A 17,378-nucleotide genomic window follows, 5' to 3' on the forward strand; every position below is an offset into this window, starting at 1 on the left:
GCGCAAGAGATAATGAAATAGGAGGTGGTGGGGACGAAAACACTCAGGAGGAAGAAGAAGGATCATGAGACTATTGTATGCCTATTGTCAAATTGGTCGACGCACGTCCACGTAGGACAGGACTGAAAGCTCCTAAGCTCGTTGTCAGCACATGAGAGGTTGCGTGCATATAACACCTTGCTAGGCAACAACGACTTAGTGCTACTGCTAATGGTCGCTTCCACGATAATATCTCCTCCTGTCATTGATAGATGTCTCAAAAAAAATTTTAATTAAAATTATATATATCATTATATTAATGATTTAGTATGAGCTAATATAATAATTCGAGTAAGCACCGGATTCCATGCCGATCAAAGAATGATTTGCTTTAAATCTTGCGAACAGGGAATAATTATCACACGTTTGGATCAAAAGTGATTGAATGGAAATGATTCTTACTCTTTACAACTGCAACAAAAGCGCCTAACAAATTTTACTCGTGACATTTTTCACTGTGCCAACGTCACATCGATGACTAATTAGTAAGATAATATAACAATTTTGTGTGTGTGATAATTATTCTCTATTCGCAAGATTGAGTCCGTTTGGATCGTCGATTTCCGCATGGAGAAGGCAATCATGCATTGTTGAGGAGAACGAGAACCATTAATAAGATGCCTCATGATTTCTTAACGTTATCATTAATTTTTATTTCAGTTAATTAGCTCTAAGTGTTTCTGTCTATACCATTCAACTCGATCCTCGTGCCACAGCCGGCACGTGGACCTCTCTCCTAACCGTCCCGAGATCGTTTGGTCACCGACCGAGTATGTCTCAGCCCCCCAGTGGGCCACTACACATTTCTCCATTCTAAAGGAAGGTAATGTCTCCGGGTATAATTTGATTTTTTTTTTATAGAGCAAAAATCCGCGAGAGCGTTGCATTGAGACATATGTGGGCCACCACAAGATTTCCCAATTCACGAGGCAGGTCAGCTATCGGGGAGGCTGTTCAAAGTATATTTATCTTTTTGATCAGGGGGATCGCTTACTTAGGAGTCGAGTTAGGGGAAGAAAGCGCGTGAGAGAGAGAGAGGAAAGAGAGAGAGGCGATCGCTATGGCTCCGGAACCTGAGGACGGGATGAACGAGAAGAACCCTCGCCCTCTCGACGAGGACGACATCGCCCTCCTCAAGACATACGTATTGTTCTTTATTCCCCCTTCCCTTTCTCACCTCATCCATGGATGGCTCGTCTTTTCTCGAGTTACCCGTCTCTCGTTTTCATTTTAGCTGCTTTTCTATGCTCTAATTTCGTCTCGTTTTTCCTTAGCGAGCCAAAAATTAAATCGAAGATCGGGATATTTGTCAAATACTCAAAATTCGTAGGCCATGTTCTTCGATAATCGTAAATTTAGGGATTTAGGGTTTCGTTATGCTTACATTTCTTGCTGTCTGCCCTAGAAGTTGCTGTCTGTATTCTTTTTAACCATTTAACTTTGAATTTGTTTTTTCTATTTTGCAACTTCGTTTCATGGTTCTATGACAACTGTAGTTACTCTTTCTTTTAGATCGCCAAATTCCATTATGGTGGTTGTTGTTTTGGCAACATTATGCATTCTGAATACTTAATGGCAGGGTTTGGGACCTTACTCAACAAGCATTAAGAAGGCTGAGAAGGAAATCAAGGAATTAGCCAAGAAGGTCAATGATCTATGTGGTATGAGTTCTAAAATAATATTTAAGTCTCTGGGTTCTTGTGATGGTCACCTTCCTAATTGTGCTTTCTGGTCTTGGTTTTTTTGTTGAGGAGAACATCATAAAAGATGATGGTATATTCAAACGGAAATCTGCATATGGACTTTGCTTGATCAATAAACCTGGAATTTTATATATGTTTATTCGCACAATATTATTAATATCATGTTTTAGGTCGAAAGTTAAAAATGATTCATTTGGATTAATATTTCAAGATGTCTTTTGGTGAGGTTTTTGCTTAGGTGTTCTTATGTCCGTAAAGTAAGCTGACACTTAAAATCATGGATAGTCCAGGTTGCGACTATAACATAAAGGAAATGAAATGTGTGTACGATTGAACTTCTTGGCGAAGCATTAATAATATCTTTTCAGCCTAGTCAAAGTTCAATGTGGGAGTTGATTGGATTTGAAAGGTTTTATTACAATTATCACGGTCAAGCAATATCTGGTCTCCTATATGGTGTATTCACACACTGTAGTTGCTCTGATTACTTGAGTCCTTGGTGCATCATGTCTCAATCTAAGCATCCAAATCATCTGTAGTCTAAACCCTGACCGGATTTCATCCTTTTGTTTGTGTGTATAATGGTGTGACAAACATTTTGAAGGTGTGGCAAACCAAAAATGTGATGATTGTGGTCATTTCCTACTTCCTCCTTGTGTTTACTGTTCTACTTCTGCCTCTCCTATGCAGGCCACATATCAGTCATTGGCCTCCTTCCGCCTCTTTTGCTCCATCTTTTTTTCTTTTTTCTATTTACCAGAGAAATAGAATCGGTCAAAATCAGATATCTTTGGCCAAATTTAATCAATTTAGTTGATTCCGTCGCTTCTGGCAATAAGATTAAGAAATTTGCCAAATTTGTGTTGGCCTTGGTTGACAAGGATACAAATATGTGTATCGTATTGGAATCAATCGGCACAATAATCTATGATGGTAAGCTTATCAGTGACTTGTCACTGTGAATTTTTCCTGTTGACTTTTTTCTTGGTATTCCTCCACTTTTTAGTGTAGATTGTTTGTATTTTTTGTGACAATCTAGGCTCGTTGTACATGTTCTTTGGCATGGTTTAGCTTTTTCCTAGCATAATTTCACAATTATCACTTTGATACAAGTAAAATTCAATTTAGCATGTGTTGTTTGTGTTGGTTCAAATAGTTCAAATATGAAATTTTTTTATATAAAAGAAGTTTTTGTGCAGCTGTCTCTGTAAGTGCAGGAGGACCTGATTATTTCATTGTTTGTTATTTTTTCTGACTTAAATACCAGGAATCAAGGAGTCTGATACTGGTTTGGCTGCACCAAGCCAGTGGGATTTAGTCTCTGACAAGCAAATGATGCAAGAGGAGCAACCTCTTCAGGTACATTTGGTCAAATTTCCAGCCCCCTCTTTGCATGCGACATATACACACATGCACAAGCACCCATAGGACAAGCTTGCAATCACAATAACCAAGATGGTGCATCGGTAACCCTGAAAATTCTATCAAGATGCCATGTTTAATCATTAGCGAGCTTTGGAAGGTCCTTCGACAATCTGGATCTCGCCCAAAAGGACTTGGGTCAGTTAGCATTTGGCTACCAGATGAATGGTTTAAGTGGGATAAAAGCACACACCAAAATACCAAGCCTGACATACTTTGCTTCTGAAATCCAGATTAAAACATGCAGCAGCAACCAGCAAACTTCTTTGCTGCATTCCAGAACTTCTGGTACATGCTAGTGGATTATTTGCTAACCTTCTCATCAGCTTCCTGCCACCAAAAGCCACATAAGCTTGCAAAATGAGAAACAAAATGTTTGAGCTACAAAAGAAGGGGGAAAACACTTCTAAATACTGTTCTATTGTCTGAGTTTTGTATTATGTTTTCCCTAGCTTATGGTGTTCCTAAAGTAATTACATGCTTCTTTGGAAGGTTGCAAGGTGTACCAAGATTATTAGCCCAAACACAGAGGACACTAAATATGTGATAAATGTTAAGCAGATAGCCAAGGTATTTTCCTGATTTGGATAATTCTCATTCTTGTCAGATACAAATATTTACCTTGATATATCTTTGGAATGTTTCACATAATTTCATTTTTATGTGCAGTTTGTGGTGGGATTGGGTGACAAGGTCTCGCCAACTGACATTGAAGAAGGGATGCGTGTTGGGTAAGAAATTGTTTACTTAGTGCATATTACACTTGTGCAGTTAAAGATTTGAAGTGCAAAAGCAACTTATCATTTTTTTCAAGTAAGATCATACAAATCTTGTGTCATCAGCTGGCTGTCAGATTAGGTATTTAATTGTTAAGTCATAACAAGGAAATGAAATATCAGATTCTTGTTTGGTGCATGCAATTTCCCAAAATGTTTGGCTATTTATTGCTAAGAGTTTTTATTGTTCCAGAAGTGCCGATTAGGAGGATAAAATGACCCTAAGAAAAATGGTTATTTAGTTTATTGAATATGCAAGGATATTGTAGAAATAAACGTTTGCATAAAATATTATTTTGTTTATTTTTCTACGAGTAGTTGATAGACATAGCTATTCAAGAATTACAAGTAAAAAGAAAGACTCAATACACTAGACTTCCACCAATACGGTGCATATACATAGCCTTTTCTGCAACCAGAGAGGTTAATTATGTGATTTGAACTCTTGACACCCAATAATTATAGGAGCAACCTTATCATAGTGCAAAGGCTGATCCCGTAGTGGAACCAATGGTTCAAGGTATTTGCTACTTAGACCAACTCCTAGACACTGAATAAGATTTAAAAAAATATCTGAGGATATGTACTATGTTTTCATACTTTTACCATTTTTTTTGTATGCCTTGTAAGCCAGTATATCATATCATTATGCATTTAGAAAATGGTAAGTAGTACTTGGATATATTAATTAATACAGCTATATTGTGATGGTGGTTCTTGCAACAGGGCTTCAATTGCCTTGTTTACTGTAATTTTCCTATTATATTTGAAATTATATTTTCATGCCAAACCTATTTCTTGGTGCAGAGTTGATAGGAACAAGTATCAAATCCAGATACCGTTACCACCAAAGATTGATCCAAGTGTTACAATGATGACAGTGGAAGAGAAGCCTGATGTCACATACAATGATGTTGGTGGATGCAAAGAGCAGATTGAGAAGATGCGCGAAGTATGGCCAAGCTGCTAATTTGCTTTTGAAGTACTTTTGTTTGGAATTGTTAGTTTAATAATTCATTCATAGTGCACAAGTTAATTTCCTGACAATGGGAAGCATTGTAAATATGTAATATACTTCTGAGTGGAGTAGTTGAAGCCACGAGAACATATTTTCTTTTCACAATGAATAAATACTAACATTTTTTTTTTCATATTATGTTTCAGGTCGTGGAACTTCCTATGCTTCATCCAGAGAAATTTGTTAAACTAGGTATTGATCCTCCAAAAGGGGTTCTCTGTTATGGTCCTCCAGGAACTGGTAAAACACTACTAGCTAGAGCAGTAGCAAATAGAACAGATGCATGCTTTATTCGTGTCATTGGAAGTGAGCTTGTTCAAAAATATGTTGGAGAGGGAGCTAGGATGGTTCGCGAACTATTTCAGGTTTTTAAACTCCAGACATATCATGCTCTTCTTTTATTTTGAGAGTGATCACAACCACAATTTTGTTCTCTCTTTTTTTAAAATTTTTTAGTACCAAATTTAACCAAGTTGTTTGTTGTCATAGATGGCTCGCTCAAAGAAGGCCTGTATAGTGTTCTTTGATGAAGTAGATGCAATTGGTGGAGCTCGGTTTGATGATGGTGTTGGTGGTGACAACGAAGTTCAGCGTACCATGCTTGAAATTGTTAATCAGCTTGATGGCTTCGATGCAAGAGGAAACATTAAAGTTCTAATGGCCACAAACAGGTTTGTTATTCTACTTTCTTTCTGCATGGTTTTTGCTTGTGTACACTTATCTGGAGATATTGAAGCATAAAATTTTTAAACAGAACAAGCTTTCTACGCATGCTTATTGAACTCACTGATATACATATTATTAACGTATGACTGTATAATCAGTATTAAAACTACCTAAACATCACTAAAGAGAAATTGCTTCTTAGATTGATGTTTGTTGGTATTCTTCACTTTCTTTTCTGCACAGCTTATGTTTGTTGCTTGTCTCTAAATATCATTAAATTTAAAGGTTCGACTCCTAGCAAATACATCTCTATATTTTGAGGACGGGCCACAATGGTAAGGTTGCTCTTTTGCGACCTGGGAGACCATGGTTTGAGTCATGGAAACAACTTCTTTAAATATTTAAAGGTAAAGGCTATCTACATTGATCCTCCCTAGACCTCGCATTGCGGGAGCCTTGTGCACTGGGGTACAACCTTTTTTAAAGTTAGTTCTTAATGCAAGCCCTATAATATATACTCAGTAGTACCAACTCCATAATACATATCTGTTATCACCTTAATATGACTAATAGATTTTTTTTAGTGTTTCTAGCCACTTTATCATGCTTTTACCTTGCAAATAAAAAATGTGTAATTTTTTTCTTTATATTTCTCTTTAATTGAATTTCAATAAATAAATTTATATTTGATCTTCTAGACATAAGTTTAAATTGATTTGTTTTAGAAAAAAGAATAGCGAAGGTTGTATATGACTGTTGGTTCCAATTGAATATCACATTTTTGAATTTGATCTGCAACTCCTAAGGGCTTAGAGACAAAAAAATATGAAATATCATTGGCTAGATGCAGATTAACCGGCTTTAATGACATCAAACGTGTTAACATGATCAATAATCTAGAAGCACACAAGGTAGTTCATATGCATGTCTCTAAAAACATGTAGGCAGGAATCAGTTTAGATTTGGTTACACTGCTGACTATGTTGGAGAACTTACTTGAAATCAGCTTCTTCTTCTTTTTTTATTGTAAGCATATGGTATTATTGACATTTCATTTGTAGTGTTAAAACTTACTTGAAATGTAAAAATTGCATCCTTATATTTGCTTTGCAATTCACAAATGAAAGCTAACTCCAACATTATACATTTCTACTGTAAAAAAAACTTTCAGACCCGATACTTTGGACCCAGCTCTACTGCGACCTGGACGGTTGGACCGCAAAGTTGAGTTTGGTCTGCCTGACTTGGAGGGTCGAACCCAGATATTTAAGATCCACACCAGGACAATGAATTGTGAGAGGGATATTCGCTTTGAGCTCCTTGCTCGTCTGTGCCCCAACTCCACTGGTATGAACTAGTCACTACTAATTAGGTTACAAGAGATCTATCATACCTTGGTGCAGCTTTACATTGCAAAGTTTTGGTGCTAATGGTCCTAGTAGGGGTTTATAATGTTGTACAGTTAAGAGGCTGCAAATTCTGTTCCATTGACGATGTCATGTCCATTGCTTTGACTTCAATAGGTCATAAATTTATGGAGCATGTTTGTTGATGTGGTTTATTTCTCTAGGGGCTGATATAAGAAGCGTTTGCACCGAAGCTGGGATGTTTGCTATCCGAGCACGAAGGAAGACGGTGACGGAGAAGGACTTCCTTGATGCTGTGAACAAGGTCATCAAAGGCTACCAAAAGTTTAGTGCAACTCCAAAATACATGGTCTACAACTAAGGCATTTTCATGTGATCTTTCATGAAAACACAAGGTGGAGATACAGGCCATAAAATTTTATTCACGCACATCTCTCCCATCACTAAGATTTCATGATAATTCAGTTTGCAATTCCATCACTAAGCATGAGCTGCATGCACCACCCTCTATTTGTTGAGCTTACTCTTTCATGCATCTATTGACTCAAAAAGGTTCTATTGTGTTTAGTTGTGCTACTGATGCTGCTCCTGCGTCTGCTAGAAGAATTATTCACACTGCAAGAATGCTCGTGTTGTTGCTAATTGAGGTCTTGTTGTTATCATATGAAAGCAAGCTGCTTTTATAGTGCACGATAGGAATGGGACTGCACGTATCTTTGCACTTGGTGACGTGGACAGACATCGTATTCCACCTCATCGAGTCTCATTGTCTTTGCCGATGTTGGAGGTTCCAAACCTTCTCCAACACCAAAGCTCATCTCCGATCATCTCAACTAGTTCTTGGGAAACCAAACCATTGGCTTAATCCTATCCTCAACCGAAGACCGACCAATCATAGCGCCGAACGTCGTCATCTTCGTCTTTTGGTTTGATTGGTAATCATTATGCCATGAATTATAGTTCGAGTGAATCGGATGTGTAACTGATTGTTCATTATGTCATGAATCGACTGATAATAATAATCCGAGTGAGAGATTTGGAGCCTTTCTTTCGTTTCGTACCTAAGCGCTTGGTCGATGGAGATGGTGACACTACAAAAAGGTTGAGGCTCATGTAACCAATCTTGTCGTGCATTCCTGAGGCTTCATCACCATGCACCGAAACTTTGCTAATGTCAGATAGGTCGCAGTTGTTCCTTCTTTGGACAACCCAACCCACTACGGAAGAAATACCACCACCACCACCCACCAACGATAGCACTCTCTCTCTCTCTCTCTCTCTCGCTCTCGTTACCTGCCACATTATATGAAATAAAAGAATAAGGGAAACCTAACAAGAGCACTTCGAGCGAATCTCTTTCTCTCCATTAGCTTTTTTTATGGCAATTTTTCAGAAAAAAAATTATAAATTTAAGAATTTTCTGCAAAGTACTTCAACTTTTAAAAATTTTTATAAAATATTTTTTTATATAAATAATCAATTTTCTCTTAGTCTTGTCCAACCCGTCATCGTTGCCTTCACCTTGCACCATCCTTGCATCGCTCCTGCACACGTGGAGGTGACGATGAATCTAGTAGGAGCTAACCATGGGACGATGTCGCCCAGAGATGGATGGTAGAAGCGATAATAAGTAAATGCGAATTATTCTTTAAGTTACTCATTATTTGTAATATAATAATTTAAAAAATTTGGAGAAAATTCTAAGAAAGAAAAGATAGATTTTTTAATTCTTTTGCGGCCAATATTTACATTGAAAAATCTAAAATATTGATAAAAAATTCTGAAAAAAAAGGACGAAAGAAAAGAAAGAAGTTTCTCTTTATTTCTTTTGTTTCTTTTCGATTTGTTTTTCTCTATTGGTATTGGATTATTCATTTGTTTTTCTCTATTGGTATTGGATTATTCATTATCGTGCTAATAATCATCTTGTTTGAATGAATATGAAGGAATACGCTTAGGATAGTACTTGCATACATCTAAATTTAATTTATAAACTACTTATTTCAATTTCAACACATTTGAAATAATAAAAAGGATATTTTAGTATTATTTCTTCAACAAATTACAGATTATATAATGGGAAAAAAAAGACCTATCAACCAATAAAATCCTGACGAATGGATTAAAAAAACTACTTAAGATATCACCTCCATATATTTTTATCAAAGTTCGATCAGCTCGACTACCACATCATCATTAAAATAATAAAAGAATATATACTTTTAATAATCATCCGATTCCATATGTGTCTTTGACATTCGTCCATTACTATACGGGAATCTTCATATGATTGGAATATATATATATATATATATATATAGTTTTGCTTATTATTTGTGGAGCATTTCATTAAGAAAGTTGACCTCAATCTTTCGACAATTCAAATTTGATTTCTAGCAGCATCTATTCTTTGTGTAAAAGTAGGCCTTTTATTTTTTATGTACCATTAGAATCTCTGATATAACTCACTTTATTCATGTTATTCCATCTAATCATAGTCGAGATAGCAATTATATCTGTGTCTAATTTGATTCAAATCCATATTAATTGTCTATCATCTTCAAATGCTAATATAATTAAAGAATTAATTTCATTACTAAAACAAAACCCTTGTTATAAACATGTCGATGTAATCCAACCTAATTATTCCCACTGATAACGCCAATATTCGTTTACCAAATATCCTCATCGACCATCAATAGTTTGATACACTTAGAACGCACTAATAAACCTAATTCGGTTTTAAAGATAATAGGTTACAATGTTCATATATATAGCTATAGTATGTTTTTGTTACTAAGTTAAAAGCATCACAAATTATTAAAAATACTAACCTTCTTATATATTTGAGGTTTCATAAAATATATATTTTTTAATTTAGAGCTTTTAACTATGAATATTTTTAATATATTTGAAAATAGAGGATGACAAGTCCTTTTTCTTTATGCAATCTTAAATTTAGGACTAGAATTTTTTGAAAAATCTTATGATATGTATTATTAATCATTTAAAAAGAATGTTAATAAAAGGAATTTTTTTCACCTAATCAGAACAGTGTGGTAACTCTAATGGAAAAAACATATAACTCAGTTTTAATTAATTAAAATTTTCAGTAATCATAAATATCAATTTTACCATATGTTTTGAGGCACTATAAAATGTCTAATATGAGATTATGAATGTTCTGAATGAAAATTACGAAGGAACTCACATATTCAAAATAAAGTATGATAAAAATATAAAAATTTCTACTTTGTTATAAATTTAATTTAAATATCTTTGAAATTTTTAAAATATTTATATTCATTTATTGTGAATCAATGATAATAAAGAAGAATGTGATGACTTTGTAATAAAGAGCACAGTAAGAAATACTGTAATTATATTTAAAATTTTATTAAAAATATTATTATTATTATTAGACTTGTTTAACCCAAATAGTATTTTTGATTTTTTTTTTAATAAAAGGATGGGATTCTCTTTGACAAACATAGAAATGATAGCTATAATTTTTAAAAAAGAGCTATTTATTTCTTCATAAAGTCTTATTTTTTATTTCTTTTTTTAAATTCATCCCATATTTTTGTTTTTCCAAAATAACCATTATAATTCGAATAATACCTAAAATATCTCAGTTATCAATTTTTTTTCATCAGTTTTGGACCGTTATAGTGTTTTACAATAATGTTAGAGTATTTTATTAAGGTTCTGAAAATGTTATAGGTGACATCGATAATGACTACTACAATATCATATTTTTAGGGTTGTAATTAGTTTGGTTGATGTTGGGAGTCTATTTAGATCATATCTAATGTTTTTAAGTAGACTTTATAGTGTTTTTTTGTTGTGGTAGCTCAAAGCATTATAATAAATCAAATTTTTTTATTTATTTATATTTGGGTGTTATAAATATATATATTTGAATCCTAATATAACATATCAAGTGATTTCTAGTTTGTTTAGATTCTATTTAGTTCATTAATAATGTTTTTCAAAAATATTATAGTGTTTTTATTGAGGTGTTGACAATACTATAAAATTATTTAAAAAAAAATACTATAAGTGATATTATATTGTGTTGAATCTTGTATTTTGATGAGGAAACTACTTGATATATGTTTATGATTTAATCTGCGTTTTGAGTGACGTAGGATGCTTCGATCAGGATGAGACAATTAAAGCAGGAAAATCATGTTGTGCCTAAGGAACATGTCAGAAGATTGGATGTCGGGCCGGTGGATCGGTCGACGTATCGACAGAAGGCTTCGGGCCGTGGACTCGAGCATCGGGCCAAAAAGAGCGGGTATTGTGCCAAGGATATTGGAGTTGCGGAGTCAACTGGCCGATTGGGCAATATGCTGCAGGAGAGGACGATGCGCCGAAGAATCGGACGAAGCGTCGAGGGACCAATGACATGCCGGACAACTTGGTTAAATTGCTTAGGATTAATTGTCTCGATCGAAGTTTTGTTTTAATTGTGCAGGATTAACTATGATAACGATGAAGACATAAAGCGAAACAAAGTGTCGGAGTCAAGCGCGAAGGATTTGTTGCGAGTTCGAGAGTTCGACGGAAGTCCGAAGGTTCGTCGGGAATGCTACCGGAGCTCACCGAGAAAGATCGGAGCTTGCCGAAGAAGCTCATTGGAACTCGCTAAGATCAAATCGTGAAATCTAGGAGCTTGCCGGGAGTCCGCAGAATGGTTTCCGAGAGTTCATCGGAAGACCGCCAGAAGTTTGCCGGAAGCTCGCCAGAAGAAGTCTTGACTTGCAGACTTTGTAATAGCTTAGAAAATATCTTTAAATTCATAGTTAGCACGTTAATTAGGGTTAGGATTAGGTGTTAATCCTATAACCCAAGTAGGGGCCAATTAGGCTCAAGTTCGGACTGGTTTGGGCCAAGTTTGGAGCCAAACCAAGTGAGCTGAAATAGTGAAAGAGGTGGCACCGCTAGGGTTGGAGGTGGCACCGCCCAGGAGAGGATCTCCCAGCGAAGCTGGGCGGTGCAACCGCCCCAGGCAGGAGGTGGCACCGCCTAGGCTCAGTCTCCGAGCGAGACTGGGCGGTGCAACCTCTCCTGACAGAGGTAGCACCGCCTGAGCTCGGTCTTCGAGCTCTGGCAGGAGAGGTGTAACCGCCTCAGTCAGGAGGTGGCACCACCTGGGGCTCAGTCTCCGAGCCAGACTCAGGCGGTGCAACCGCCCCTAACAGAGAGGTGCAACCGCTTGGGCTTAGTCTCCGAGCTCTGCCAGGCGGTGCAACCTCTCCAGTCAGGAGGTGCAACCGCTTGATCCCGGAATTCCGGGATTTGATCGTTTTGAGCTCCAAATTTGAACTGGGTTGGGGCCTATAAATACCCCACCCATTCAGCACAGAAAGAGTAAGAGACCTACACCGAAATCTTGATCTTCTCTGTGATTCTTGAGCTCAAAATTGTTGAAAAGCCTTTAAGTTCTCCTCCTTCTGTTCTTCAAAGTCTTGAGTTGTAAAGAGAGGAGAGAAAGGTTCTGTAAGGGTTGTCTCCTGATCCCGTGAAAAGGAGTGAAACTGTAAAAGGGCAGTTGGCCTTCGCCTATTGAAGGAAGGCCTCTTGTTGACGTCGGTGACCTCGTCGGTGGAGGAAGCCAAAAGTGGAGTAGGTCAAGACTGACCGAACCACTCTAAATCTCTGGTTTGCTTTTACTTTGAGCACTTTATCATTACTGCAAACCTCCTACATAGCTACTGCCCTCTGCGCTTTTACAAACAAGTCTCTAAGTTCTGATCTTTCCGAATCTGCATTCAGACGTAAATCGGTGTTTTCGTACAAACTTTACATTGTAGTTTACGTTTACGTTCTGATTCCATTTATAACTGCAAACTGTCTTCTGTGCTTTTACGAATGAGTTTCTAAGTTCAGATCTTTCTAAAACTGCGCAAATTGCATTTAGACGTAAAACTACGTTTAGACGTAAAACTGCGTTTAGACGTAAACTGAGTTTAGACGCAAACTGCGTTTAGGCGCAAACTGTGTTTAGACGCAAACTGTGTTTAGACGCAAACTGCGTTTAGACGCAAACTGCGTTTATACGTAAACTGAGTTTAGACGTAAAACTACGTTTAGACGTAAACTGAGTTTAGACGCAAACTGCGTTTAGGCGCAAACTGTGTTTAGACGCAAACTGCATTTAGACGTAAACTGAGTTTAGACGTAAAACTGCGTTTAGACGCAAACTGCGTTTAGACGCAAACTGAGTTTAGACGCAAACTGTGTTTAGACGCAAACTGCGTAAACTGCGCTTAATCTTAAGATCGGCTTTTACATCGAAATCGCTTTTATTGAACAAACGCAGCTTTCGTTTTTAATCGCTGAAAGATTTCCGCTGCACTAATTCACCCCCCCCCCTCTTAGTGCTCTCGATCCTAACATATTGCATCTTTGATTGTTTGATACAATAGATGAAATTATATTTTAAATATACATTTATATAAACATTGCTCGGTAAAATTATATTTAAAAAATTCGTTGAATATTATGTGATAAATTTAACCATACAAATATATTTTAATATTTTATTTAAATATATATATATATATATATATATATATTAAATAAGTAAATAATATAAAAAATAAAATAAAAATGAATGCACATAATTTTACAATAAATGAACATAAAATAATATTAAAAAATAAAATATATTTCTCACTAAATCATGCCATTACATTAAATGAGGATTAGAGTTCTATTATATATAGTGATAATTTTGTGATTTAAAAGAAAGTCATAAAGTGCTTTGTGAAACTTAAAAAATTTCATTAACATCTCTTAAATACTGAAATGCTAATGCTATCAAAAAATAATATAAGGATTTACACAATATAGCATCCAAGCTAAACAATGATTCAAAAGAAACTTTCCCAAGCAACAATCTATATTTGGCAAGGTTTGCCGTACCAGACTGTACCGCCCGGTACGAGCGGTACGTACCGGTCCGACAGGCCAGCGGTACGCGGACCACCCCGTACCGTACCGACACTGTAGCAGTGTACAGTAACACTGTAGCAATGTACAGTGCTCGGTACACTTGGATATACCGAGCGGTATACCGTACCGTACCGGTACCGAGCCTGGGTCGAAACGCCGGTACAGTACGGTACGGCGAACCTTGATATTTGGTGTGCATCATTTAATTTTAGGATTGAAGGTAGAAGAGATTATGATCCCATTTGCATCCATTTATTGTATTTTTCAAATGAACTTTATAATATTTTTATTATGGTGGCCAAAATATTATAATTGGCAGAAAAAAAATATACTATTCTGGTATTCCAAATACAGGTCCCATTCAAGGAAAAAAACAAAAACAGAAAAAAAAACAAAAACAAAAAGGGACAATTTATGGAGAAATCGCCTTAAAAAAAAATTAAAATTAAAATATGGGGAAAAAAAATCACCATCAAAGAAAAAGCTTTCTGGCCCAAACTCCATTTCTCCGTCCTCTCTCATGCGGCGCGCTACATATACACACGCAATTCTCAGAACACTTCACCTGCCATTTCTTCCACTGCTGAGCTCATAAAACACATCGAGGAGGAGAATCCCAGACTTATGTCCGGAACAGTGCAGTCGATGGGCGGCGTCGGCCGGTTGTCCCTGACGACGGCCACCGGGATCATGGTCGCCGCGGTCATCGCCTTTTTACTGCTCTTTGTCCTCGCCTTCTTCATGTACCTCCGCGCCAAGCACTGCTGGGGCGCCATCCCGTTCTCCCGCGGCGCCCCTGCCTCCTTGGCCTCCGCCCCGCGGCTGCGCGGCCTCGAAGTTCCCGCCGTCGCCGCCCTCCCTTCGGTGCTGATCCGCTTCGGGGGCTTGAAGGATGGCGCCGAGTGCGCGGTCTGCCTCTGCGAGCTGTCGGAAGGCGACGCCGCGCGGCTGCTGCCCAAGTGCTGCCACGCCTTCCATGTCGAATGCATCGACATGTGGTTCCTATCCCACTCCACCTGTCCGCTCTGCCGCAGCTCGGTGGATCCCGAGGTTGCCGATCGTGACGCTCGCTCATCGGAATCATCGCCGGATTCTGCGGCGAATGTGCTGCTTTGTGCCTCGGACGATCAGGTTAATGGCCCAAGTTCTCTCGCGAGCTCCAGCACTTTGAGCTCTTCTTCTTCTTCTTCAGAGGAAGCATCGGTGATCGAGATACCGAGGAGAGCGGTGGACGGGTTCCAAACTCCGAATTCGTCATTGCCCGTGAGAAGGCTCCCAGAGGAAGAGACCAGATCTTCCACAGCACCAACGTCGAGATCACAGGGATGTTCTACGGGGACGAGTTCACGAATGGCTGCCGCGTGATGCAGACAGAACGTATGCTTCACTGAGTCTGTCGAAGGTTTAGCATCAACATTTCCATTAGATTTGCACAGGTGGTAAGTAGTCAATTTATGTCATGTCAATTAGGAATTCCATAACAAGGATGAAAACAAGTGCATGTGCATATGTTTTGCTGATTGTAAAGAAAGGCATTTGGGGGTATTTTAGAAGCTTGGAAGCAGACAATTCTTTCATATATATATATATATATATATATATATATATATATATATATATATATAGTTTCTGTGTGAATTTGTTGTTCTCTTAATTTTAATTCATCCATGTCAAAATATTTGAGCTTTGGGTTCTCCATCAGAGGCTCATACTTCAATAATGATTGATTGATCGATTGGGTACAATGCAAGAATGAATGCATTTTATACTACCAATGACCTCTCGGCCACAGTGCTGATGAAATCTATAGAAACTTCATTAGTCTCTTTTTGGCTTTCTTTCTCTTATGACTGGTAATTTCATGGTTCATTCAACTAAGCCATGTATAGATTGTGATCTATGCGAAACCCAAATGAACATTTAGGTTCCGATTTCTGGTGAGTCCAAATTGCACTTCACTTCTTGCTCAGGAATGATGAAAGAGCTCAATTTTGAACTAGGGTAGATGATCTAGTCCAAATTGCATTGCACGCGCCAGACTATCTGCTTTCGTGCCCGACTGTAAAAACATATTAGCATCCCTTTATTTTTTGTGCTTTAAATAAATATTTTATTGAGTTGATATTTATTTTATTGAGTTGATATTTAAATAAATAAAATCGGATAGAGATTTATTTGATATTTATTTATTTATTAAGAATCCAAGTTCTAATGGATTTTGGGTCGAACTCTATAAATAGAGATAGAGATATTTTTTTTTAACAAATAATGAATTATTATTCAGTCTTTTGACAAACCCTAGGAGGTCGATCTCCTCGAAGTGATCAAAGAGGTTGATTCCTGGGGTCTTATCATTTGGTATCAGAGTAGTGATCCTCGACATTTTCACTGTAATTTCTCACAACACTTTGCCAAGCTATCATCATAAAAAAAAAAAAAAGAGTGAAGCCGACAACCACATTTTTTTCGAGCAAGAAAAGGCCCCTGCTTCCGGCCAACGACAACCATTGTCGCTACTTCCATGCCAGCGACCACCCCCCATCGTTGCACCATAATCGTCGTCCAACCGTGCACACCCCATCGTGCTCAAGCGAGAAAGTGTCACCGTCGCTATTCCTAGCCACCGGACCACCCCACTCGTCACTCCTAGCCTCGGTGATCCTTGGTTGCTCCCAGCCCTAAGTGATGCTGCTTCCCAGCCACGCCACCACTGCTGCCTCTTGACCTCGGCAGCAACCTCCCCTCCTTATGGCGATCGAAGCAGGGCAACTCTGCATCTTCTACCGTTGCCACCGGTCACCACTATTTCCTCCCCTTTTGCTATTGCTTCCTGGCCAGTGACCATCGTAGACGTTGCTTCACCACCGTTGCCTCTCGACCTCGGCAATAACCTCCCCTCCTCGCGGTGATCGAAATAAGGCAACTCTGCATCTTTTGCCACAACTGCCATTCACCATTGTTTCTCCCCTTTTGCTATTGCTTCTCGGCTAGTGACCACCGTCGCCACTGTTTCCGACCAGCGACCAACACCCTCGTTCTGTCGCAACCACCCTCCAATCGTGCACGTAGCAACCGTAATAAGCCTTTACGCTGCCCTACCTCAACCCCGACCACTCAACCTCGACCGCTCGTCGATTGCTCCCCTTGGGTCGCAGCATCCACAACCACACACATAGCTGCCCTCAATCACTCCCCACTGACACGGACTTAGCTGGTTTTGCCTAAGTCGTGCGGCACCCTTGCGCGTTCGTCCACAAAGGTCAGCCTCCCCGAAGCCTCCCATTGTCTCTTAGGACCAACGAAAGAGAGAACGGGTTAAAGAGAACGCCTCAATCAGGATCCACAAGCAAACATGTCCGAAAAACACTTCATAGACAATGCAAATTACAAACAGACTTTACAAGCTCTGAACAGTGGCATA

At 38.2% G+C, this 17,378-nt stretch overlaps 2 protein-coding genes across 2 annotated transcripts; both read left to right on the top strand.

Annotated features, from left to right (window-relative positions):
* The first annotated feature begins 1,024 nt into the window (after positions 1 to 1,024).
* LOC103994765 (26S proteasome regulatory subunit 7A) lies at positions 1,025 to 7,558 on the top strand. The gene is made up of 10 exons (XM_009415194.3): positions 1,025 to 1,183; positions 1,619 to 1,700; positions 3,010 to 3,101; positions 3,657 to 3,734; positions 3,834 to 3,895; positions 4,748 to 4,892; positions 5,105 to 5,323; positions 5,448 to 5,629; positions 6,796 to 6,971; positions 7,195 to 7,558. The coding sequence occupies exons 1-10, from the start codon at positions 1,100 to 1,102 to the stop codon at positions 7,350 to 7,352; spliced, it is 1,278 nt and encodes a 425-aa protein (XP_009413469.1). The 5' UTR covers positions 1,025 to 1,099; the 3' UTR covers positions 7,353 to 7,558.
* Positions 7,559 to 14,111: 6,553 nt separating this feature from the next.
* LOC103994766 (RING-H2 finger protein ATL3-like) lies at positions 14,112 to 15,518 on the top strand. Its single transcript, XM_009415195.3, has one exon. It carries the CDS (start codon positions 14,582 to 14,584, stop codon positions 15,320 to 15,322), a length of 741 nt encoding a protein of 246 aa, XP_009413470.2. The 5' UTR covers positions 14,112 to 14,581; the 3' UTR covers positions 15,323 to 15,518.
* The last annotated feature ends 1,860 nt before the right edge of the window (positions 15,519 to 17,378 follow it).

This window comes from Musa acuminata, chromosome BXJ2-8, assembly GCF_036884655.1.
Source record: "Musa acuminata AAA Group cultivar baxijiao chromosome BXJ2-8, Cavendish_Baxijiao_AAA, whole genome shotgun sequence".
In the NCBI taxonomy this organism is placed as follows: domain Eukaryota; kingdom Viridiplantae; phylum Streptophyta; class Magnoliopsida; order Zingiberales; family Musaceae; genus Musa; species Musa acuminata.

What these genes read in the sequence shown, in the direction of transcription:
- LOC103994766 (XM_009415195.3), top strand. Translation starts at nt 14,582, where the DNA reads ATGTCCGGAACAGTGCAGTCGATGGGCGGCGTCGGCCGGTTGTCCCTG.
- LOC103994765 (XM_009415194.3), top strand. Translation starts at nt 1,100, where the DNA reads ATGGCTCCGGAACCTGAGGACGGGATGAACGAGAAGAACCCTCGCCCT. An exon ending in GAAGGTCAATGATCTATGTG is followed by an intron (nt 1,701 to 3,009) that starts GTATGAGTTCTA and finishes CTTAAATACCAG; the next exon opens with GAATCAAGGAGTCTGATACT. An exon ending in ATGTTAAGCAGATAGCCAAG is followed by an intron (nt 3,735 to 3,833) that starts GTATTTTCCTGA and finishes TTTTATGTGCAG; the next exon opens with TTTGTGGTGGGATTGGGTGA.